At 40.8% G+C, this 25,256-nt stretch overlaps 1 protein-coding gene across 1 annotated transcript in view; it reads left to right on the forward strand.

Annotated features, from left to right (window-relative positions):
• Nucleotides 1-25,256, forward strand: part of LOC104624325 (retinoic acid receptor beta) — a gene marked incomplete at its 3' end in the record, with an annotated part of 78,662 nt that overhangs the window by 4,128 nt on the left and 49,278 nt on the right. Inside the window, exon 3 of the mRNA XM_010291662.1 lies at nucleotides 20,117-20,265. Coding sequence (XP_010289964.1) covers nucleotides 20,117-20,265 — 149 coding nt within the window. The remainder of the gene's footprint in view (nucleotides 1-20,116; nucleotides 20,266-25,256) is intronic.

Consider the following 25,256-nt stretch of genomic DNA (forward strand, 5'->3'; position numbering starts at 1 on the left):
AAACATCTGTGCTCAACAGAAGAAAGCTCAGTACTTTATTTTCTTTCATCTTTCTGAATTTAAAAACAAACATTTTGAAGTGAAGGACTTGTAATCTGCATTCCCAAGTATCAAATTGCTGCAGGTGTGTTTGCTAGTGCCCAGAAGGCAAGATCTGTTTGAACCAGGTTATTTTCTTTAAAGTTCATCTATAAACTTTACAGCTAAATAACTAAGACTGACTTGCTTAGGGACACGGTATTTGTTTAAATTTTTTATACTTGCAGCTTAATGCCCTGAAATATGTGATGAAAAGTGTTTGTTTCTGATCCCCTTCATTGAAAAAAAAAAAAATTGCCAAGGGATATTTTTTTCCCACATTAACTGAAACAAGAACAACTATTCTCTACGTAGACTCTGATACAGTTAGCCTGATTCAGCTGCTGGCACAGGAAAACTCTAATGGACGCACACCACTGTCAAAAACTCCTGCGGACAAAAATGATGAGAGGCGTTCGCTGGTGAAGTCAGGGTGGGATAAGCTCGGAGGAAAAGCAATGTATCTTTGGGTGACTCCCCACTTGCCTAATGAGTCTGTGCAGCAAAGGTGCAACTTGTCAGAACAAAGCCAGGCTGGCGCGGCGCTGCCTCGAAGAGGGTTACGGCAAAGTTAAGGAGTTGAAAGCGAGAGATAATGTTTCAGACAGCGAAGTTAGTCATCCTCACATCCAGTTAAATCCTCACTCGCTGCTGAGCCGTCTTCGTTAACCATGTGTGCGTCACGCCTGCACCGCAGCGAGGCGCCCCGGCCGGCGGGTTATGCTTCCACCTCCCCTAAACACCCCAAGTGACTGGTTTTGCTCAGGTCTAATTTATACGCCGCCCTTTACGCAGCCGATGAACTGCGGCTGTGTTACACAGCCAGCATTTATATTTGGGAGCGGGGTTGTGAAAGGGACATTGTGCTCAGAAGGACTGCTGTCTGCCGCGGTCGGCCGCGCCGTGCCCCGTCCTACTGAGACCTCAAAAGCAGAGCACAGCTGCAATGAGTTTCCAGATCTGTTTGGCCGTGGGGAGCGGCGCTGGTATGCGTGCGAGCCGGGGGAGCATCCCCCCAGTTTCTGCCTGGGGGGCTGGCAGCAGCCTCCGAGCAGCAAATTTACAGGGGCGGGCGGCTGGGGCCAAATTAGTTGTGGTTTCGGAGGGCTTTCCAGACCTTCGCTAGGCTGTAGCGCGCAGCCCCATGAGGAAGGATATCAGTTGATGTATAAAATGGCCAAGGAGCTTCGGTAAATAGACTTTACCCTTCAAATCCAGAGGTCCTGGCAGCGGCTGTGCGGGAGGGGGGGGTTGTACTTTTCCCCTTCCTGTACTTGGACACTTTTGATTATCCAGACTTTCTGGGACTGAGCAGGGCTGCCTAATAACAAAGCCTGCATAATATAATTGCCTAAATAGGCCTATTGTCCTTTTCAAGTCACTGTGCTGTGAAATCTTTCAACTTTTTGCTGAAAATATTGCATCTGACGTTTAGATGGCTTATGGCTATGGCGAGGAGGAGATCCTCTCCCCTCATTTCTCGCTGCTGCGTGGTTGAGAAGCTGATTATATTCCTGCCCCCATTGATGTTTACTCCTTTTGGGAAGCAAATATTTTAGCCCCTTCTGGCAGGGTAAACTGCCAAAAGTAATAGGCCTGGAAATACAAAGCTATGATTGATTTTGACCTTTGCTCATGTGCATGAAGTCTGTCCCCATGCAGTGTGACCCATGCCACTTCTTGCTGAAATCCAAGCCCTTTCAAACCAAATGGAACCACGAAAATACAAGCCATGAAATCCTCAAAACTATTCTAGAATAACAGTATAATCATTTTCTCTGTACTGCAAGAAAAAGTATAGGCAGGAGGGTAGCAAAGCTGGATTTTCTAGCAGGCAAACCAAGCATAATGTCTTTCATCTGCTGCTGCCTTTTTATGAGAACCATATTCTAGGTACAAAATAAACAAACTGGTATCATGTGGGAATGATTCTTCTGTGCAGTCTTTCAGTCACAGTAATTTTAGCTGTTCCTCCTAATTGTAATCAGTAAACAGCTTTCATGCAAAAATGTGGATTTTTAACTGTCTTTTAAAAAAAATAACCCAAGGTCTGGGATTTTATTAATCTGTCGTTGCATGAGCAAATGTGTTTCAAAAGTTAAGAATGTCAGAAACAGTAGCCTAAAGTTAGCATCCTAAATCCACATTTCATGGCTTCATTTCCAAATATGCTGAGCATCTAGAAGCTCCCTCAGCACTTTTAAAAGCAGGCCACTTATTTAGATGTCCAAATACTATTCAGAACCTTCATTTAATATTAAAAAATTTTAAAGGACTTTCCCACTTCCCCCAAACTACATGAAGAGGTAATTCAATGACATAACAGTGGAAATAGAGACACTTATAAAACAAAGTAGGAGTTCTTCATAAGAGCATATTACTCTCTTTCTATAAATTTACAAGTCAAGTTTGCAGAATTCCACATTTAAACCACAAAATGAGGTTTTTTCCCCCTGTATTTTGTCTGTCTCTGAGGTTTCTCCGATTTTCTGTTTGCTTCCTTGTGTTAAAGTCCACTCCTCAGATATTAATCTGAGACAGTTTCAAACTTGTGGTATAGATTTTAATAGCTAGATTATCTTCTTCATAGACTCACTCATCATTAGCAGCTGCTCTGGATTGTTTTCCCAGTGGTGGTGAATTAATATGACTGTGGTCACTGTGCATTTTGCTTATTTTGGGGGGGAGGAGGGAAAACCTAGCTTCCTTCAGCTCATTTTAGTCATCTGAATAGGAGCAGAGAACGTGCATCATGTGACGGGGCAGCTCACCAGCATGGGGTCCCTGTGTGAGAACCTCCCTTGTACATGACAATCTGATAAGGATATCATGTGGTTTAGAAACACATTCCCACAATGTTCACTTCTTTGTCCCTTTATTTGGGAGTGGGTAGGAAAAAAGCTTCTAACAACCTAATGCCAGCCCTTATATAACTGACCCCACTTTCTTTTAGCGTTCGGCTTGAGCCTTACAGCTTCTTCAAATACTTTTGTATTTGATGGAAATACAAGAGAGGTGGAAGTATAATCCAGCAAGTCTGTGTAAAGAATCTGAGACACAGAGTATATAATACACTTTCTGTTCCCCTTAGACAGGGTCATTTTTCTTTCCCCTGGTTATACTGTATATAAACTGAATATTATAAAACTATGTAAGTTAAATATACACATGCAAGTGACACTTGTATAGGTTTAATAGGTTAAAGCTTGAATGAGTATTTATAAATTCTCGGAGTGCTCTGGATCTTCACCACTAAGGATATGATGTTAAAGTCCATCCATAGTTTGGATGGATTTCCGTTTTATGCACTTTCGGTGACTTACATTTTACCCTCTAAGTGCATCCCCTAAGAAAAAGAGCAGAGAAATGTCTCGCAACAAAGAGTTTTTTTAGCACCACTTAGTTTCTTTTAATGGTTTGGAGGATCTCTTTCCATTGAACTGTAATATTTTTCTCTAGGTTCACATTATATTTTTAGCAAGGATCTTTGAACAATAGAATGACAAATGATGTATATTTTTGTCTTGTAGAGCCTTATCTAGTGAAGCACTTAAATGCACTCAATCCTCCACCCTTGATTTTAATAAGAGTTTCAGACACAGAGTGGTCGTATGAGTGAGCCTTTAATGTATTTATGTACCGCTGCTTTTACGAAATACCAGTAAAACCTCATGCCACTGTGCTGGATGTTCAGCGTAATGAACATCCAGCATTTCTTTTCTTTTAGAAAAAAAGAAAGATTATTCTCCTTTTACAAATATATTGCAGAGGTGTGGAGCAATTAAATGAGTTGTGCAGTGTTGCACCAACCAGAGACAACTGCTACAGTTTGATTTAACTCAGATTTCCTTCAGTGGGTCCTTCAATCCTAGAAAGTCGTTTGTGCCCATAAGATAGAAACAGTGGAAGGAATGGTTCAACTGAAAAAAAAAAAAAAAAAAACAGTGAAATGGCACAAAAATTGTGCTTGAATCCTGTGATTATTTTATCTGAATGCAACTCGTGGTGAGTTCCTGAAACGACCGTTACATCACTCCCATGGTCTTCACCACCAAGCTGGCTGGTGGCACTGCAGCACATCATATAGAGATGTGTAGCTCTCTTTCTATGAGATTTCCTTGTCATCCTCCAGCCTTGTACCAGAACCACTCCTCTGTCAGCTGGTGACCGATACCGAGAGGATTCCCAGGTTCCTGCATGGTGAGTGGATGTAACAGCATCTGAGTTGATTTAAATCTTTTGCTTGCTCACAAGTACCGCTCTGGGATAGAGGCGTTCAGGCACAGCGCAGCTTTCCGACCCTGGCTTTCGAGGGTCTCGGAGCCTCCTGTCCCCAGCACTGTTGCTCAGGGACTGGCCGTGGGGCAGGCAGCAGACTCTTCTGCTGCTTACCTTGTTCCATCTCCCGAGCGCCTCGTTTTTTCCTCATCTTGTACCCCAAAACTCACAATGAAGGCCAGCATTGCCTGTCTTTCCAAGACTGAACATTCACTCGCACACGAAGAAAAAGGGCTTGGAAAACTGTGTCACAGTGCCATCTGGTGATACCTGCCCAAACCTTCCCGAAGGGAAGGGCTGTGGCTGCAGAGGCAGTTGATCCGTAGATGCTTTCCCCAGGACCCTGGTCCAGGTGCAGGGAATATGCCCTGGCCCCCAAAGCTCAACTCTCTGGGGGTTTTTTTGCACAACTCTCTGGGTTGCTCTTATCAGAGATCCTATCTTCTCTACAAACCTTCCCTTCCTAGCAGAGGGCACTGATCCACCAATCTGCGCATTTGGCTTGGGGTGCAAGACTGGCTAAAAAAGTCATACATGCGTGAGCTTTTTCTTTTTCAGGTCAGGTTCTGAGGGGGGCTTTGTTTTTAAGCAGTTGTTCATACTTCTGCCTTTCAACTTTTGGTCTGAGGAGGTTTTTGTCTCCTCTCCCCATCTTTCAGAGTATTCTTTTGCATTGCTTTGTTCTTTGGGTTTGCTCTTTTCATTCACTGGAGGAAGAAATTTTGTTAGTTACTGGATCAGGGTATATGCCAAGATCCTCCTTAGTGGCTGCTTGGAAAGTCTCATCTCACCTGTCTTTCTTAAAAATCCTTCTGTTTTCACCCCACACTTTGAACATAAAGATCTGAAATGCAGAACAAATCTTTCAGATACTTGTGCAAAGTGTCTTTGATGAGGGGGGCTAACAGGAGAATATACTTTTCCCAAGTCCTCGTCCCCTGGTGAACCTCAGCCTTCCTCTCTCCGTTCGGAGAGCACATTCCGGCTGTGTTTTTCTAGTTGTGTGTATCGTCACATGCTATGCAGGTTAGGTATGCGAACTGCTCGTCTTTTTACGCTTTGCATGCATTGCCACATTCACTTCTCTGAGACCAGGCCAAGAAGGATCCATTATCTCTCCGAAGTTTGGAAACGAAGCCTTCGGCTGCCTGCAAGGAGTCAGAGCTGACTCACATCCTTCTGTGGTTTTTTTGTTTTGGTTTGGTTTTTTTCCTTATCCAACTCCTTTCCTTTCTCCGTGTTTTGGAGAGGTCCTGCAAGACTTCATGGTTGAAGCACAAGCTGTGTGTTAGGAAGCACTGCATGTCTGGAGGCGGTTTGGGAAAATAGCTGTTCCCTTCTCCCTGAAATGGATTCCAGTATGAACGTAGCAATTGTTCACAGGGACTGTTTTCACCTTTACCAAAATGTGAGGGCAGAGCTTAGTTACAGCATGATACGCTGACCCTGCCCAGTAACACCGTTGTTTGTTATGCTTTCGCTAACCTTAATTTCTGTGCAGAACAAGAAAATACTCTGACGAAAAGAGGTGAGGAAGGAATGACGTGATTAAATGAGATTAAATCAGAGTATCGGTTTCCCTGGAACACGTATTTGGCTCTTTACCAACAATCTTTTCCTCATTTTTCAAATAAACACATATTTTCACATGATAACTCTATTTGAAATATTAATGCTTCCAGGGCTACGTTACCTTTGTTTCTTCATCAAAGTCCATTACTATGAAAAGGCTGCTGTTCCTTAGGCTGTTTCGGCTTCAAAAGAATTTTAGGGCCTGGTCTATTGGAAAGCTTGGGGGTATAATTAGTGAAAATGGAAATAGATGCAAGAGAAATTTAGTTCCTGATGTTTTAATTTAGTGTAGTACTGCCATGTGTTGTTGAAGAGGATTCTTAAAGGCAAACATAATTATTTCATTATGGTCTTCAGAATGCTTTCATTGGTCTTAATGACAAGAAGCTGCATAAGGAGTCATACATTTTAATTAGACCTTCTTATATTTACATCAGATAAATAACAAATAATTGATGAAAAACAAGTCTTCTGAATGGATGATTTCACACAGAGCTCTGGTTACAGTTTAATGATAAAACATTTCTCTTATTGCTTTGCATTTTAATTATCTAGAATTATTACTCTAGCAGTGATCTCAAAATACTGTTATTTCCATGCGTTTCATTAGATTCACAACTAATTTATATGAATCTGAAGCTAAGAGAAAAGGTGGTTTTCAACATATATCCATTACAATCAGTTTTCAGCTTGCTTAATCTCATTTTGCTTTCATTTCTTACATTTAGAGACCTTTTTTTTTTTTTTTTTTGGTGGTAGACTCTCCAGTAAAAACTAGTGGGAAGAGGAGTCAGACCTTTTCTCCTATCTCTTCAATTCCCTACATAGGAGCAAGTCCTGCCATTGTTAACAATCCAAAATTCCTGCAGAGGTCAAGGAGTGAGTATGAAATTCTAGGGCTTGCAGTGGAATGTTCTAAGGAAAAATTTGGTGCCTCTTTCTCACCAGCGTAGTTGAAAGTTGTGTTCCTAAATATCTTCAATTTACTTTGAAAACCTTACCAATACCCTTTTATGATTGTGCGTGTGCTTGCAGGTGCATTTAAAATACTTATATTTTTTCTTTTCTTTACTCCCTTTTCTGGACGCTTTATAATACCAGGAGAAATTATTTAGAGTTTTGCTACTTGCAAGAGTGTTTCATGTTTGCAAGCTCTCCGGCCTTTCATTTTTGCAACGAAACATATTTCACATGATTCATTCCTGAGAGTATACAGAACGCTAATTGTTGTTATTGATTTTAAATTTTGCAACCATTACAAGTAACCCAGATGAGTGGCAGATAAAGAGTAATAATCCATGGAGTTCTGGGAGTGTTTCGTGTTTGTCTGTAGTACTTTATGTGATCAATAGTAACTGCCCCATTGAAACTAACTGCTGTATCAAATAACAGTAAATCAAATGAATGTGCTTACAGATTATTTATTGAAAGCTTTAATTGTTCACTGGGGCCCTGCTTATCTCAGGAAACAATAGAAGGCACTGATCAGGCAAACTGGTTTGCAAATGCCGGGGGTGCTGTGAAACATCTTCCCTGTGCCTGGGTGATGTGAGAGCTTTCCAAAATGTGCCCCTGTCCCACTGGGGTTGATGCCAGGGTAAGTTGGTCAGAGGTGAGTTTTCTCAGAAGGCATCTCTTGGGTTTGCAGGTTACGTTTTTGTTCTAATTATTATTTTTATAGCAATCTCTTTGGATGACCAACGTGTCACATCTGGTGGTTTAAAGCGTGGAAAAAGAACTAATCAGATTTCCCAATATTTCCAAGAGGTCCGTGTAATGAGAGGCAAAACAGGATCAGACCTTCGACAGGGAAGTAAAGGAAGGCATACTAAACTTACCCTGTCGAAAGCTTGCCTAGGTCTACTGCAGTTTTGGGCAGTTATATGCTGCTGTACATGTGCAAATACTAAGATACTAAAAACAATTATTTTTAACTAACAACCCTGTGCCATTATATTTTCTTAATCCCTTAAAATGGCTGCTCTGCCTTGCCACAGTCACTCCATGAAGTACTAGTGCCACAGGTTGGTGGTCTTCTGAGCCTTGAAATGAAAGCGAGAGGCTTATAGGCAGTTTCACTACTATCCACGATTTTTTTAATAGCCTTGGTGTGTTGTCAATTATACTTCGCTGTGGCTTCAGAATCCTTTCAGAGTCAGCTGAGGCACTAAAGCTGTCCTTCAGCAAATTCGGGAAGATGGCACCAAATGAGTGTACATTTAATATAACATCATCTTTCCAACCATGACAACTAGGGAAGCATTTGTAACATGAGCTTGATTTCTATGGAAAATGATGACCCAGATCTCTCAAACACAGCAGGGAAAGGTTTTTTCCCCTAAAAAAAAAGAAGTATGTTTTGTGAAACATACCTCTATGCATATGTGTAATACTGGCTAAGCATCCTATAGACATTTTAAAATTATTAAAGCACAGTAGTGAGAGACCTTCTGGACTTGAATCTCACTTGAAAAAAGTAACTTCCCTTTTTCAAAGCATAAGATTTGCCTTACGTTTCTTGGGGTATCAGGCGTCAGGACTAAATGTTGCTTTTCCAGCTCTTTGGAAAGAAAGTATTTCCTTTTTCCCTATTCTTTATATAAGTACAGTTGACTTTTTTCCCTGTTTGTGAGGTTGAGATATTACAGTCAGTTGTGAGCATTGTAGCTGGGCAAAAAAAAAAAAAACAAGTCACTGCTGAAGGTAGGTATTAAATAAGAAAGACTAGGTGACTAGGAAATATTGCTAGCCCGTATGTGTTTGCCTACAGTACAATGTGTGCGTATGTTTTCCTCCTCTGAGTGAGAATGGTACTGGCAGACAACATACAGGTAAAATTACGAGCATTCCTCACTCCAAGGGTTTAATAGGAAAATCCACTGCAGGTAGAGAATAGGAGGAGGAATATTGGAAAACGTGCTCTCCAGTTGCGGTGCTCATCTTGTCTCCAGTCTCTTGTGAATGTCCTATTTTATTGATCTTCGGTCTTGTAGGTGGAGAGTAGAGATGTGCCGTGAGCCACAGTTGCAGTGTTGCTACCGCTTCGGTGCTGGACACCGAGCTCCTTCCCAGCTTTCAGCTTCTGCTACATCTAATGTGCAGGGGGCAGAGGGATGTTTGCCAGGTTAACCGCACCAGTGGAAAGTACATTGCACCTATAAAAATGTTATAAAATAGATATAAAATATTATGTAAACTCAATGACAAGGACTCTGAATTACAAGGAGGGGAAATCTGGGATCGTCTTAGGTTTTCATGGTACCTTCCCCGCTGTGTTACCATCTTTTGTCTGGCAGGTATTCCATTCAGAAATACAGAAATTCCGCTCAGGCAAGCATTATGGCCTGATAAACAGTATATTTTATTTGCCCCCTCAAAAGGTATTGGTGATGCTCAGTTCTTAAATATTCCATAAACTTGAATTTCTTACATTAGCATCAGAAAAGTTGAGCTGCTCTTTGTAATGCTCTGTCTGGTCTGGCATGCTGAGGGGATGAAGGACAGAGTTTGTCCCTGTTTTGGTCTCGGATATTGTAAAAGTATGCGTCCTGGGGCATGTCAGAAAGGTTGAGTTTCGGTCTGAGTGCCCTTCTGGTTGCAGATAAGCGCAAGCGATGAAAGTCGTTTTTTTGTGTTACTGTGTCATGTCTAAATGGAAATAATGTATTGTTTTCATTACACCCCCACAGTCGCAGCAGTGAAGCAATGTGGGTGCAATTAGGCTAGCGTAAAAAATAGTCTGAACAGTTACTAGGGAAGTAAGCTATGTGGATGCAAAACATGGATGTACGAGCAGAGGTACCCCAGAGGTTCACTGCAGCATGGGTAGGGCATGGGAGGTGCGTACTGGGGTACCTGCTCGGGTTTGAGAAGCTGCCTTTGCTTCTCCCAGTCCACGCGCTGGCCGGGAGGCTGCTGCTGCGCGGTGGGAGGAAACGCACGGCTCCATTTCACGACCCCGAGCCTTGCCAGCTTCAGCAAATGGCCCTGTTTTGCAACGGCATGGCTGGGAAGCTGGACACGTGCTGCTCCGCCGGAGGGTGGGTAGCCTCTGGGAAAGGGCCGGGGGGCGGCTGCCAAAAAAGTGCAGCAGGTTTCCTCCCAGCTCCGTTGTGGGATGAAACCTTAACTCGATAAAGAATCATACCTCTGGGTGGCATAACGCCAGAAAAAGGTCTGCAGCGAGGGCCCGAGCGTCAGATCCCGAGCCATGAGATACAAGCTTCACGGTTGCCTGTTGCCTTGTAAAAAAGGCGAGTGGCTGTGTGACGGGGGGCTGTTAAAGAAAATAAGGAGTTAGACCTCCTTTTCTAAGGAAATCAAAACTTAGAATTAGCAGAGCAATAAAAGCCTTCCAAAGCGAAAGCTGGAAACAATACATTTTTAATAAAATGGGCAGTTACTCTAATTGCTGAACCCCTACTGTTCAATTTCTTTTAGTGCCCTTATTCATTAAATTCAGCATGCTTATTATTTACAGATGTATGCGTTTTAACTTGTTTATAGAAACCGTGCTTTGCAGAAAGCTGTGGATGGTATAATACTAATTTGTAAGTGTTTATTGCTGCCTATAATATGCAATTTTAAAAACAATTAAAAATAGCAGTGGAGCTCATCATTGGAGTCGACCCCAAACTGCCCATGAAAAGTGAAATATTAGTACCGTGTACTGCCTTAAAGGTTATAGGCCCTTTGTAGTGGATTGATAGCATACTCATTAATGAAGAATTTACCTGTTCTTAAAGATTTTAAGCTCAGCAGTCTAGTTTCTAGATATTATTCTAATGTAACCCATTTAAACATATGTGATGGAGTTCATAATTGCCCTTTTAAATGGGTATAGAAAGGAGGGTATATAAATCAATTAGTGATATCCAGAAGTGTGGCTGTAATACAAATTAATTGGGATGATAAGCGTTTTAACGGCTACTATACTTAGTTGAAGTAGTTTTCATCACTGAATTGGCTCTTGTTGAGTCACTCTATTAATTTTAAGATCTAAAAATACCTAAAGATCAAAATGTTCTGAATTAATGGTCTTAAAGTTTGAGAAATAAAATCATATGTAAAATACTGCACAGCAAGTCAGTCTTACTGCAGTTCTAAATAGAGCACAACAGTTTTATTTTGTGGTACTGAACAACTGTGTAATAGTATTACGTGATTAAAGATATTAAAACACTCATTTTCTTGTGGATTCAAGCCGCAGCAAAAAGTCACGATCAATGGTGTCATAAGAATATGTTGAATATATAGAAAATAAAAAATTTATTTGGCAGACACAGTAATACTGAAAACTAATATCAACTTGGGTAAGAGTCGAGTTTTGAAGAATAAAATCATTCTTTGAATTATTCTGTTTGGAAGCTTGAAAAGATTTGAAGATAAAAGTCAAGTCCTTAAAACACTATAAAACATTTAATATCTATAAATGGAGACTTTATGACTTCGTAAAATATCTGGTGTATGGAGATTATAGTAACTATTTCATTTCCCTTGCAATTTTTATTTATTATTGAAGATACTGGATCTGAGCTTTCTCCCATGTATGTTTACAAGTCGGGAGTCTTTCTTGGAATCCGTGGGATGACAACACTATAAAACAGATCTGAAAAAAGAATCAGACGCCTTTTATTTTTAAGCGTTTTGTCCCTCACAATGTGCCTTTTTTCCTATTTTTGATCCTGCAGGGAAAACATGCTGAATTTGTGACACCACAGTTGTATCAATAGGCCGCAGAAGTAGGCTCAATTTTCATAAATAAAGAGGCCAGAATTCTCATCCTCTCTAAATTTCTGTCGTTTCTTTGCCTGTACCACTTTACTCCAGATGAGGATCTGACCTTGGGAATTTACGGGTAAAGCAAACAGGGCCTGAATTGTAAGAAAAGTTCATTTTCAAAGGAAAATGTAACTTCACACAAATTGTTACTCAATTGTATCTATATTTTTTTAAAGAAAATCCTATTTTTCAGTTTTGCAGTAATGCAGAATTTTCACTTGAGACTGATGCAATCTTGCATGGTAGTGGCCAGGCAGAAAATCACCGACCTGAAAAAACTACAGAGCTAGCATCTTTCGGATGTTTTTCTTCAGTTTTCCGTACGATTTATTTTTTTCATTTAACATGTTTTCTTTTTCATTTTGAAGGTAGGCTCCTAATACAAACTGATGAGCTGCTGCCCTGTAAACTCCGCCGTGCCTGCCAAACCCTCCGGCCATCCTGTCTGTACACTTACTTTCACCCTGGCTCCCTCGTGGTGTCTGCCTGGCCATTTACTTAGCGAAAGACGCTCCTGTTCTCAGTTACTAGCGCGTCATTAAGCCTCGCTGTCCTGTGAGTAACACAGGTATAACCAGACACAGTTCTTGTCCTTGACATAATTAATCCTGACAAGCTTTCCACCTTCCATGTTTGCTCAGGTGTAAATGCATCTCTCTGGCTACACGGACACATAAACCCAAACGTAGAACATTTTTGCTGATATAACTGTAAGAAAAACAGAAACAGCCTGAAAAGCAGTATCATTTTCTTTGAAAAGGTGATACGAACACAAATCTCCTGTTAGTTATACATACTACCCCTGGGTTTAGTGGAGCTGGTGCTTGAGAACCAGGCGTTCCAAACCTTACTCCTGTTTGAAAATATCCTCCTGAGCAAATCTACAGAATATGAATGTGCTCTTGCAGAGTGCCTGCAGCCTCCTTCTTGTCCTTTACTGTCCTTAACTATAGCTATAGCTAATATGTGTTTAGAGTATCCAGTTGCCAGAAGTCCTGGCTTCACTGGGAGAAGCAGCAGTGGCGGCTGCAATGACAGCTCCCCTCCAGAATACCTGCGGGGCACAACACTGCGATGCAGAACCTTCAGGAAAAAGTTTCTGGGCGTTTTCATTCAGAAATACATGGTTGGGGCATATTGGTGATTTCCAGATCATATGTGCTCAATATATAAGATTAGCCTGGTAGATTCAGGCTTATGTCTTGGTGGTGTATGAGGCTGGTGTTTGCTTGGATAGTATAGTCAAGAGCAGAGTGGCAGTTCCTGGTGTTGCTTATGCCTGTGTGGGACATGCGCCCGCATGCATGGGTGCTGCTGAGTTGCCTTCAAGAGAGGGTTTGGGGCTTCTCTCAGGGCAGGTCTGTTCTCTGCCAGCACATTCCTGTGTAATTGTATATATGGTGGTGTATTCTTGGGGAAAGTTGATTCTTAGCTGGCCATGGAGATCAGAAAATGAAGACAAGCCTTTCATCATCTCTCCTGAGTTCCCTGCCAGCAGCGGTGGTGGCTCTTGGGGGCAGAAGGCACCCAGCCCTGGCCTGCCTTGCAGACTTGGGGCTGCTTCGGAGCCCCCACGTTAGAGGGACCAAGCACAGACTTAACTTGAGTTCACTGCTCTGTCACGTATCCCGTGTGTAACTTGGGGCAAGACATGTAAGGTTATGTTTTGAAGACGCTGCTAGAGTTAGAGTTAGGTTCTTGATTGCTGTTGAAAATCCCAGTTGGGTACTGCTTGCATTTTTCTAGGGATTTAAGACCTAAGCAAATCAAGCTCTTAGGCTGTTGGTGCTTCTGTTTCTCACCTGTGAAGTAAGAAGAATAGCTCTTCCCTTATCTCACCTAGGTGTTACAAAGGTAAAAATACGAATACTTGTGAGTTATGCACATACTGGAGTGGCAGGGACCATGCTTGTAGATCAGATGGGTAGAAGAGAGCAGGATCTTTCACGCAGATAAATGTGGCACGACCAGAAGCGCTGGCGGCTGTGCTGGGTGCCTGGGACAACAGGGCCTGGGGAGAGTGACTCGGGGCGGCTGGAGTGCCTTAATAAATGGCACTGTAAAGTCAGGTACCTGAATTTGCATGCTTAAGAAATGGATTAATTAAGAGGCCAGATTGTGGCATAACAGAAAAGTACGTTGCAAAAGAATCCCCACCCTTCACTGGGCAACCGATAGAGGATATTTGTGGGAATAATGAAATCTGTGCTCCAAATGAAGAAGTTAACTGCTAAGGAACAGAAATTGTATTATGAGATGAGAACAGAAGCATAAGCAAAAGATAGATGCTATTGTCTTCTGATTGACCACAAACAAATCTGGATAGCTCTGCTATGCTGGTAGTAGGATGCTGAAGTTTATTTCCTGGCCCTAACCACCTGATATGAATAAAGGTTTCAAAGGGCTATACTTGTGTCGTATGGCCAAGATCAGTATCCACTGACTCTGCTGACTTATGTTACATGGCTCTGCTGGTTAACGTTAGATTTGCAGTTGGAACTTGGCAATTTTGTTGATGAAAAGCACGAAGGAATATGATGCAGCTTGCTCTCTCCCAGTTCTAAACTGGGGGGTATGCAGCAGATGAGTGTAAACACTTCTTTTCTGCCGTTCCAGTTGGCAAATAGAACTTGGTAGACACACAGCCCTTTTTTTCTTTTTTTTTTTTTTTTTTTTTTTAGACTCATCCTTTGAAGTTAGACTGTGTTTTAACACTGAAATGCTAAAATAGTTAAAATGAAAGCGCTCCGAGGACCTGCTTTGCAAGTAATGGCTCCCCTCAAGGTTATGGAAGACTTTCAAGGTTCATTCTTTCAAATACCTTTTGACTTGGCAGGATCACGATCATTACCATTATTTGCATTGGAGTAGCACTTGAAGGTCCTGCAGCGCCGGTTACTGTACAGCATATTCTGAGACCCTGCCCAAAACAGTGTGCTGTCTAAATAAATGACATGCAGAAGGGTGGGGGAAGAAAATGCTGTCCTAATGGTACGTCTGCCTGCAGTGAAGCAATGGCCAAATTTGTACTTGGAACTTCATTAGGGTAAGGATATCGGAGCAGAGAGTGTGCTTAACTGTTTCTTGTACTCCCAAGGCGGAGGGCAGGGGTCAGCAGGACCCCTCTTCTCCCAGATGCGATGGGACAGAAGCCAGCTGTCCGTATCGCTCTTCCACTGACAAGAGTCGTAACAGCAAAAGCACTTTGGCTTTAGGGACTTGTGCCAACTCAGCTGCGCCTATCGGGGCTTCCACCTTGTCTGAGATAGCTGTTGGCAGCAGCAGCCGGTGCCCTAGGCATGGCTCTTAAAATGACCTGGTCTGAGGCACCTTTCGGGTGACCTTGTGTGCAGTTTGTCCAAGTAAGACCTTGCAGATCGGGCTTCTGAGCTCCATAGCCTCTAAGTCTTGCTAGTTTTGTTGTTATTTTAATCAGGCTGTAGGAATCCTGAGCAGCATGTAGTGTAAACTTGTGGGATACTCTTTTAGATTTTAAAATAACAGAAAGGCATCGTTTTGGATTGGGCACCCTCAAGCAGAAACCAGGTCATAAAGTTTCATCTTCCAATATCCCTGTTGAAAGTGGAATGCCCCTTTTCAGACTAAAAGCAAACCTGAAGACCTAGAGGGGTTTTTGGCTTTCAGCCCAAATAACACCTTTTCTTTATTTTAAGACCTAGACAGTCTTGTAGAGATGAACTATGACTTGATTAAAATTAATGCTGAAAAAATTGTAATCAAGAATTAAAATAGAATAACTTATATTTAACAGTGTGGCTTTAAGGCAGATGTGTGCAGCTAGCAAGACACAAATAATGAAAGACAAACCCTCAAATGTGGAAACCATACTTTCTAAAGTACTTCTGAAAATCCTGGTAATAATATCTCAATCTGGAGTTATTGTGGCAGCCTATGTTTTAGTCCAGGTATGTTGTGTTCACTCCTAATAAAAAGCATTCCCTCCTGAACCTTGATGCATACCTATCTGTATGAGGAAAGATTTTTGATTGTGGTTCTGATGTTACAGTTTGGTAATTTGTTCTGCATTGATTAACATTTGCACATGTTTTCCCCTGCTTCCCCTGAGCCTTTTCCTCTGTCTTCCTGCCCTCGGTCCACTCCACCTCCATGCTGTCAACCCCTGGGTAAAACAACAATCCGGCACGACGAGTGCCGATACATGAAATAGTAGCACGACTTCTTTGCTTTGTGCTGTTCTTTGCAAGGGAGAAAATGAGAGCCTTCACATGAGGGAAGACTTTATTTTCCTCTTTCTGTTGTCTGTGATCCCCACCTGTTGTATATATGGTAAAAATATCTGGGACTTATAACCCAGCAACAGTATGCAGCCAGAGTCATGTGTGACCGGGTCAAACACACACTCGCTGGAGGGTCATGGCCAGGTTACTAAGTCAAGGCTGGCAACTCTCCACCATAATGTTTTCTTTCTCTCTCACTCTTTTTTTTTTTTTTTCTCCCTTCTCCCCTTGTCTGTCTTCCAAACAACAGTTTAGAGAGAGAGAAAAAAAAACACACAACAAAAAAATCTCGTAACAATGCAAACTATTTAAGCATGACAAATTCAAAGAAGTTTTTTATTAAAAAAAAATTGGAAGGGGGGGGTGAGTCAATGATATTTTGGATTTAATTTTATAGTATAGTTTTATGTGGCACATGAAAGAGAGAAATTTGTATTGAAACAATTGAGACCCACTTTCCCAGTTCCTGGCTCTTTCCTGGAAGATGATTAAAAGCAGACTTTTTTTTCCAGACGAGACATAAAAATTAAATGATCTACAGTATATAGTTATTTTTTCAAATGTTTGGAGGCTTATAAATAACTTCTACAATCAAATGCACACATACAAGCAGCAGAGAATCTGGTTCTAATTACTTGTACTTTAGTTGAACTTTGGCGTTTCCTTTGACTTTCTGCCTAATGTATGTGAGCTGTGTGCCTTGCACTCCTGCAGTGAATTCACAAAAAAAAAAAAGAAAAGAGAGGCAAAAAATCCACTCTTGTTGGTGCCAACAAAAATGAGGGTTAACAGAATGTTTTGACCAAATGCAACACTTTGCTATTCACCCTAATTAGCTGAAATTGCTGCTTCCCACCAGGGACCCTGAGCTCAGTATTCAAAATTCCCTTGAGGCTATCCAGGAAATGCCATTTGCTTTACAACTTCTTATTCTTTTAAGACTTGACTGTCCAAACTGTGCATTAAGCATACAAGCTTAATAATCTAAGTTTCTAGCAAGGCATTTCATACTGCCTGCCTGCTTCTAGTTGGGCACAAAGTAAAAATACCTCCTCCATCTGTCAACATGGTTTAGCTGGCAGTAAATTAGCTCTCACAAAGCACACTCTGCTTTTAAAGATCTTATCTGCTGCTTTATCTAACCTTTAGAAATATTTCAGACATCTTAGGAATTGTGAAGTGACCAACTGTTTGAGAGTCCCCATGTGTTTAAGCGGCATTCAGGTGCTGGGTGACAGCACTGAGGCTCTGTTTTCTCAGGTGAGTAGGGATCCTGAAGTGTCACATCCCGCAGGACAAGACAGCAGGGCATGGAAAGAAGTAGCTTTTTTTTTTTCTTCTTCTTCAAATTCTTCCTAAAATTGTAAGACTGCTTAAAAATGCCTCTTCTGGAAATGTCAGCTGTCCACCCCCCCCATCTTTTTTTTTCCTTAAGCTTGCATGTGCAGACATGGATAGAAGACAGCGGGGTTCTGCCGTTGTGCATCCACTAGCCAGTGGCGTGATGCAGAAATAATGCTTTATACTTGCTGAGCAAGAATTGCTACAGATGCCTGCACTGATTTCTGTGCTTCCGCGCTGGCAGTACATATGTTTTCAAATAACGAGTTAAAAAGGCTAAATCCAAGGAAGAATAGCGAGTCAGAATCTGGAATAAGGGTAGAGCCCGTGTAACCGGAGTTCAAGCCTTCTCCAGGAAGCTATACGTCTTGCCTGTGATCAAACGTCATTGTTCCCAAACCGGGTTTTCTTATGAAAAATCAAACTCTTTAGACTACGTTAAGCTCTTTCAGTGGTGCATATATATATATATATATATATGGGTGTTTTAGGGAGGGTCTCCTGGCTCTCTCCTTCTCATATACCTTTTCAAATTGTCCAGAAAAAAAAAAATTGTCTAGCCGCACATTCAGCTTTTCAGTTGCTGACTATGGTTTGTCTGTTTATGAACTGAGCTGGTTGCTTCATCTCTACTGGGTATGGCAAGTTCCTGGTGCTTGGCTGGTGCCTGACAGACCTCTGTTGTACATATGGTTCGTAGTTTGAACATTGCTATTGGATGCTGGTGCTTGTTTAGGATGAAATCATGAAAAAAGCAGAAGCATATCGGTGTTATTCCTCAAAGACTGTTTTCCCCAAACTGAAATCACAGAAGGATTGCAGGAGTGCAAGTCGTTTTATTGAATGACACAACCTTGTTTTCCCACAGGGAGCTTAAAAACTGCCTTTTAGATGGACTTGGGAGAGTTGAATGAGCTAATACGAAACACATTGTCTGCTGGTATTAGACTTTTAAAGCTGAAATTTTATTATTCCATAGACTGATTGGAAGCCACCATAATTCATGTATGAGCATGAAATAAGGCAAGGAATGTTTGAGGCCTCTCAAGGGCATTTGATGAATCTAACTTTAATTTAAAAGTACTAATAGATTATTGATTCGAGCAGGATAGTTCTGCAGAGATCAATAACAGAGCACTCTCTGTCTCTCTTAAATACCAAAAATTACTGTTGAAAAGAAATGATCATTCTCATCTGTGTTTTCATTAAGAAAAAACTTCATTAAAGTTTTCTTGGTGCAGTAGGAACCTGTGTATTTTTGGTTTACCAAGGTTCACTGTATTTAATGCTGAAAAAGATAAGTACAATTCTGGATGTTGTCGTAACGTCACAATTTATGGAGCCATGTTATTTTACTTCGCTGTTTTTTCACAGCTTCCTTATTTTCAGATATATAAATACATTGTTCTGGTTGGAAAGATATTTCTTTGCTTAGAATCAGAGCCTTTAACACTTCACTCTAGCATTTATTTTCTTCTCAAGAAATGTCCGTCCTTGAAGTTGATAGTAGCTTAACCCAAGTAAAAATGGCAGAAAGGGGTTTCTCTCACAAGTAATCAGAAGTTGCATCGTGCTTCATGATGCCCTCTGTGAATTCTGCAGAACATGAGTTGACAATGAATCATGACTTTAATACAAATGTATCATCTTTGTAATCTGAAAAATATCATGTACAGTAAATCTTGTCTAAGATTTTTCCATTGAGTAATATTCTTTAGGACCTGCTGCTAGTACTCTTGAGATTTAGCTCTGCTGATAGTGCCTAATATTTCTGGATAGATCTGGGTTCACAGATCCTGTCATTTTTGTGTATCTGTTGAAAAGTTAGAGGGATTTATCTGAGAAGCAGCAGACGGCTAGGTGAAACATGAAAATGTGTTGCACATCTACAATAAATGTGAGGAATGATGACAGCATATCACAGAAAACTAATGCAGATGTTTTGGAAAGATGTAGTTCTCATGTCTTATCTCGCATCGTAGAGCTTTCACGTCCTTTCCCTGAAAGGGATAACTGTCTTTTCAGCAGGTTCAAAACAAATGACCATCTAGACATATTAAGGCAATAAAGGGATGTGGGGTCATAATGTGTAAGTAGCTCCTTCTCAGAGAGGTTTCCTGATGTTACCAACCCTATGGTAGGCAAGGAAGTGTTGCTGGGTGTTGTGCTAGTTTTACAGATTTAAAAAAAAAAAAAAAAAAGACAACTTGTTCAGGTAATTTTCACTTCAGGTCTTATACTTAGTTGTTTGTCTCTTTACATATGTCCTGATGCATGCCGCTATGCTGCTGTGGCAGAATTGCACAGTGGAAGTGCTACCTTTTGTAGAATAAGGCAAAAGATACAAGACCTCTTGTAAAAAAACCTACCAAGATTAGGTACTGATTGAAGGATACATGTCACAAACAGTTTCTCTTTGAAGGTTGATGTCCAGCACGCACACATGGATTCCATGCAATTCAGTAGGCTAAAACCCCAGAGCATGAGCCCAAGGTTGTCCATTTTTGGAGCCTGGTAAGAGATTCAAGCCCTATATCGGAAGCGAGCTCAAGCTTTTGTGGTGTTGAGTAGCTAGATCATGAAAAATGATTGGGTACTTTAAAATATACTTTCAAGGCTATAGCCTGTAGTCCTGTTATTACTTGCCTTATGTTAGTTCTCCTTAAATTTTTTTAGGAAAGACAAATGGATGTTTATTATACAAAGCAAGATATTGGCCAGTTTGATAGTTATCATAAAGTAAATAATACAGTTATTTAAAATTCATTCATGAATCATTCAATTAAATTTCTTTTTTTCTTTTGTAGCAGTTGAAACTCAGAGCACCAGTTCTGAGGAACTTGTTCCGAGCCCTCCTTCACCGCTTCCACCACCTCGTGTTTACAAGCCCTGTTTTGTCTGTCAAGACAAGTCATCCGGATATCACTATGGTGTCAGTGCTTGTGAGGGATGTAAGGTGAGTGCCATCATCTCCCTTTCCTTTTACAGGACCACATTTTATTTTAGAGAGGGGCAAAGCAATGCAGTTTGGTGTGACTTGATTGTCTCCAAAAATGCCTGTACCTTCTTGCGTGAATTAATTCTGATTCATGAGTAAAACCAAGTAAACGACTGTCATGCCTGAAATTATTTCCTTTCATAACCTGCCAAAATACGTCTTTCAGGGACTTCCGTAAGTATTGACTAACATGAGAAATGTGATCATAGATGAAGACATAATCAAAGAATAAAGCAAAAACACTCTGAGACTCTTCACTGTCCATCTGTAGGTCAGATATACCCTGAGAACTTACACCCCTTGTCTGCTCTCAGCCGCCTTCTGTGAGCTGCTAGCTCTGTGTATTCAGGGGGCAGAATTTGGGAAAAGGATCTGATCGTCTGAAATTTTTTGGCATAGTCTCTAACTATCTAACTAATTTCAAATCAAATTGGGAATTTAAGGATTAGCAGGTTGGTATTCACAAAATTTTGTCTGGCAGACTACAGTGCTGGCACATCAGTTAGCTGCTTTCCAGTGCTGTGGTTGTCAGAGCATGAATTGACTATCCATAGGATGTGGTGATAAAATACACGTTCTAACATAGAGAATGCCTAAAGACGAGATAGGCATCAGAGAAGCAATATCAGCTAAGCCTTGTGTGGCATGTATGGCAATAATTAAAGGTGTACACAGAGTTAACAGTATGTGTGCAAGGAAGAAGGTAGTGCAAATAATGCTGAAGAAAAGTTATGATAGGACAGATGCTCTCATGGTTAACTTTATCAGTTATGGTACCCTAGTGCAATGTTCGTTTTTTAACAATTAAAGAAAAGACCTATGATTTTCATTCTTCAAATTAAAATAGTTGTGTAGTGCTTAGTACAGTGAAGATACTAATGCATGCCGAAAAAGTGACAGGTGCTATATCCATATAAATAAAGTTGTTAGAATAAATTCACAAAAGGTGTTTATTTTTGTGAAACGTTATACCCAAGTAACTAGCAATAGAAAGAGAGGAAATGGCCTCAAGTTGCGCCAGGGGAGGTTTAGACTAGATACTAGGAAAAATTTCTTTACTGAGAGAGTGGTCAAGCATTAGAACAGGCTGTCCAAGGCGGTGGTGGAGTCACCATCACTGGAAGTGTTCAAAAAACATGTGGACGTGGCACTTTGGGACATGGTTTAGTGGGCATGGTGGTGTTGGGTTGATGGTTGGACTTGATGATCTTGAAGGTCTTTTCCAACCTTAATGATTCTGTGATTCTGTAATATTTTTCAGATACTGTGCAGTTAGCCATTTTTACTTTATCCTTTGAACCTGCAACTTCTTCCATGCTGCTGGCCTTTTGTAGTGACATAAAATATCATAGCCATGGGTTTGTGTTGCTAGGCAAAAAACTATAGGATTGGAGTCTGGTTTTACCCCTATTTTATAACTGCAGATACGAAGTGGTGAAAGTAACTATGTAAGCTCACCTCAGTTTTAGAATCTATTTCTGGTATTGGGGTTTTCCTTGGATATCATGTCCTTTTTTAACCATTATTTTTTAATTTTAGATGCCACAAAACTGTAAAAACTTAAGGGAAAAAAACTTGTTAGGAAGAACTATGGTAAGAATATGCTGTAACTGATTTCATTAAATAGGAAATCTCATCATACTCACGCTAACACACAAATGGAGGTGTCATTTGCTCACCTACACGTTCCCTCTAAGCACAGATGTAATTGCAGGCTGTGGCAGAAAGGTCACATGTCCCTAAGATTGCATATTTTTAAAAAAACAATGAAAAAATATATTGTAGGGCTTTTATTGGCATACTGCAAAGCATTTTCATTAATAATTGAAGAAAACCCACACTTGTCAAAATACATGAAGAAATCCATCTTGCAATGTAGTAGCCATTACTCAACAACAACAAAAAAAATCATACTAACTTGTTTGCTAATTTGCAAGATGGGGTAATTCAGCACTTAGCAATAGCTGCTGTTAAAAAAGGAAAAAAAAAAAAAAGATTAGTTATACACAAAACCTGTCAGTCAATGACGAATAACAAGATTCCAAAGCAGTGACTTGGCTGCTTGAGACTGGTAATATTTGGGTTAGTTGATGCTACTCTTCAACAGGTTGGACTAGGTTTTCATTAATCTCTTCCACTGATTGAATCAGCTTCCTTAGTGATTGCCAGAAACTGGCAAAGAACCTTATGAGACTACTGAGTCAACCAGTGGTCCCTTGGATGGGCAGTCATGTACTACATTTGCTGTGGAGAGTTGTCTGAGCTTTCAGGCCAAAAGAAGTGGTATGCTGGATGGCAGCGGTATGTGACCACACCACCAGAGACGGCCTCAGAAACCTCTCTGTTGCCTGTTTCTACTTTTTCTCTGAAAAGCGTTACCCTTTTCTCTTGAGCCCTTTTGGACTGTTTGGTTTATTTTTCTTTTCCTTCATCTTTGCTCTGCATTTGATTTCATGCTTTCATTTCTTGGTCCTATACCATAAGAAAGCTGCCACCTTGTACTTCTTATTTCTAACCATCCAGTCTCCTGCCTGTACTCAAGTCTGCCTTCACCCTTAGTTCCCAATATCATTTCTTCATGCTCTTTATCTCCAGCCTTCTTCATACAAAAATTTAGCCAGTTCCTTTCCTTATCCTTAGATAAGCATTGAGCACTGCCACTGGGGAAGCCTTGTCTCCTCTCAATCTCTGCCTTTCAGTTGGTTAACCCAGGTTTATTAGAGAGCCTGTGTTTCATTGAAGGCTTCTGCTGGGTATGGAGCTGGAGTTTCATGCTGATTCTCTGGTGAATGGGGGAGCAATAATAAGGAAGAATTCATGTTACAACCTCTTGTCTAGTTAGGAAACACAAATTTATTTCTCCTTTACCTCAACACACATCTTCATGAAATTTCAAAGAACTGTATTTTCTTTGAGATTTGTAGTTTCGCTAAAGCTGACCAGCGTGTTCAAAACCTGCTGGCATGGTGAGAGGCAACCTTGCTTATGGACAGCTGGGTTACACAAAGCTTATTCCATAAGAAGCTAGACGGAAATGTCAGCCAAATCAAGTACTAATTATCTTTTTTTCCTCTTTTCTTCTGACCTTGTTGCCATTTTCTCTTTCTTCACTCCTACTTCCACCATTTCTTTCTTCGTCTGATTTGCAGTCTCTGTTCTGTGATGTTAAACCATAAATTCACTCTTTACCTCCTGTGTTGCACCTCCCTCTGAGGTCCTTTTCTCACGTCTTTTCCTTTTTCCTTTCTGACTCATTTACCTTTCCCTTCGAACTCCTGGCAGTCTTGTTTCTCAAGGGAGACACATGGAAAACTCTGCTCATATCATATTTATCTAATTAGGGCCCCACTCCTTTTGTTTTTCTGTGCTTGGCTCTCCCTTGGTTTTCTTCTAGTTCTCTGTTTCCTTCTCATTTGCCTTTCTGCTTTGAGCTCCAGTGAAGCTGCTGTCACAGTGATCATTAGCAGTCTCCGTCTAGTGCAAAGGGACAGCTTTCTGGCCTCGAGGTTTTGGGTTGATGACTGTCTTTGATTCAGCAGGCTTTCTTTTTCCTGGCTCTCAGGGCTCTTTAGATTCTCCTCCTACTTTGCTTACTGTTTATTCAGTGTCCCCTAAATGTCTCTTTATCCATTTCCTGATGCTTTTCCCTAAGGTTCAGTTCTTTGGTTTTCTGTCTCAAGAGCATCAGCTACTGACCTGTTTCATGGTAGACCAACGGGGGTGGTCATGGCAATATTCTACTCATAAAGGATGTATTCTTGACGGGTACCCTTCCAGCCATGAGCCCTTGGAGAGCTGTGGATGGCGATTATGACTTTGTGATGCTTGATTTGGGAAGACCTGCGCTGGAAATTTTATCTTCCCTAAATTGTCACCCACCCATGGGTGATTTCCAAAGTTACCCCCATCTCTGACTTCTCCCCTGCTGTCTTTTCCTGCTGTGTCCTCTTCCTCACCTCACTGCTACCTTGGACACAGAGCTCACAAATACAGAACTTTCTATCCTCTCTCTTTGTGGTGACATCAACTATAATGTAATGGCATGCAGTTTTTCAGACATCGTGCCATGATGATGTCATTTCTGATCTGTGGTGTTGTAATTCACACAATGTGTTGTCCTTTTTCCTCCAGGATCTGCCCTCAGGTGCCTTCATTGTCAAACTCTTGGTGTGGTTTTCTCATGTGGTGGTTAATTTCCACTTGGTGTCTTCTCCTGTCCTTCCTTCCCCTTTTCCCCCTCATGTCATCCTTGGACCTTATTCTTTCAGGAACCTGGGAACAACCTCCTAACCTTCTTTGCCAAATGCTTTCTCTTTTTTGGTATTCTAAGTTCCCCTTTTTTATGTGATCCTTCTGTCTTCCTCATTACCAGAGTCTTCAGTACTGTCCCCCACAAGGAAGACTGTTCTGTGGCTTGTTTTGATATACTAGTCTTTTAAGGTTTTTAGAGGCTGGAGTATTTCATAATACGCACTTATGAACCATGATGAAAGTTTAGGAACTGTCTAAATAATTGTAAGCTACCTTGTTTTCTAATTTTAGTGTGTACATGCTGAAAATTTTACTTGTGATTATGAATTTAGAGTACCTGACTTCTTGCCTTCCAAATGTGAAATTTTGGAGCTTTCAAAATTCAAAGCTTTTGAACAAAAAAATATCAAAGCTTTTGATATCCCCAGCTTTTTCTCCATTTGGTCAGTCAAATTCAGCAGTCAGGATTTTTTTTGGTGTTTTAAACTGGTTTAAAAAATAAAAATCTTGGCTTTGTGTTTATTTCTGTGTGTTATGCTGCAAAAGGCTTATGTGTATCATAGCCTGTCAATGGTTTTGTGTATGTATTAGAATCTCAAAAACAGTCTGATCTTCACAGTGCACTTGTATTTTGTAAGAAAAATTCCAGAGCCAGTCCATCTTTTTATGTGTAAAATACAGTACATTGACATTATTCA

Source organism: Phaethon lepturus, unplaced genomic scaffold (assembly GCF_000687285.1).
Source record: "Phaethon lepturus isolate BGI_N335 unplaced genomic scaffold, ASM68728v1 scaffold6517, whole genome shotgun sequence".
In the NCBI taxonomy this organism is placed as follows: Eukaryota; Metazoa; Chordata; class Aves; order Phaethontiformes; family Phaethontidae; genus Phaethon; species Phaethon lepturus.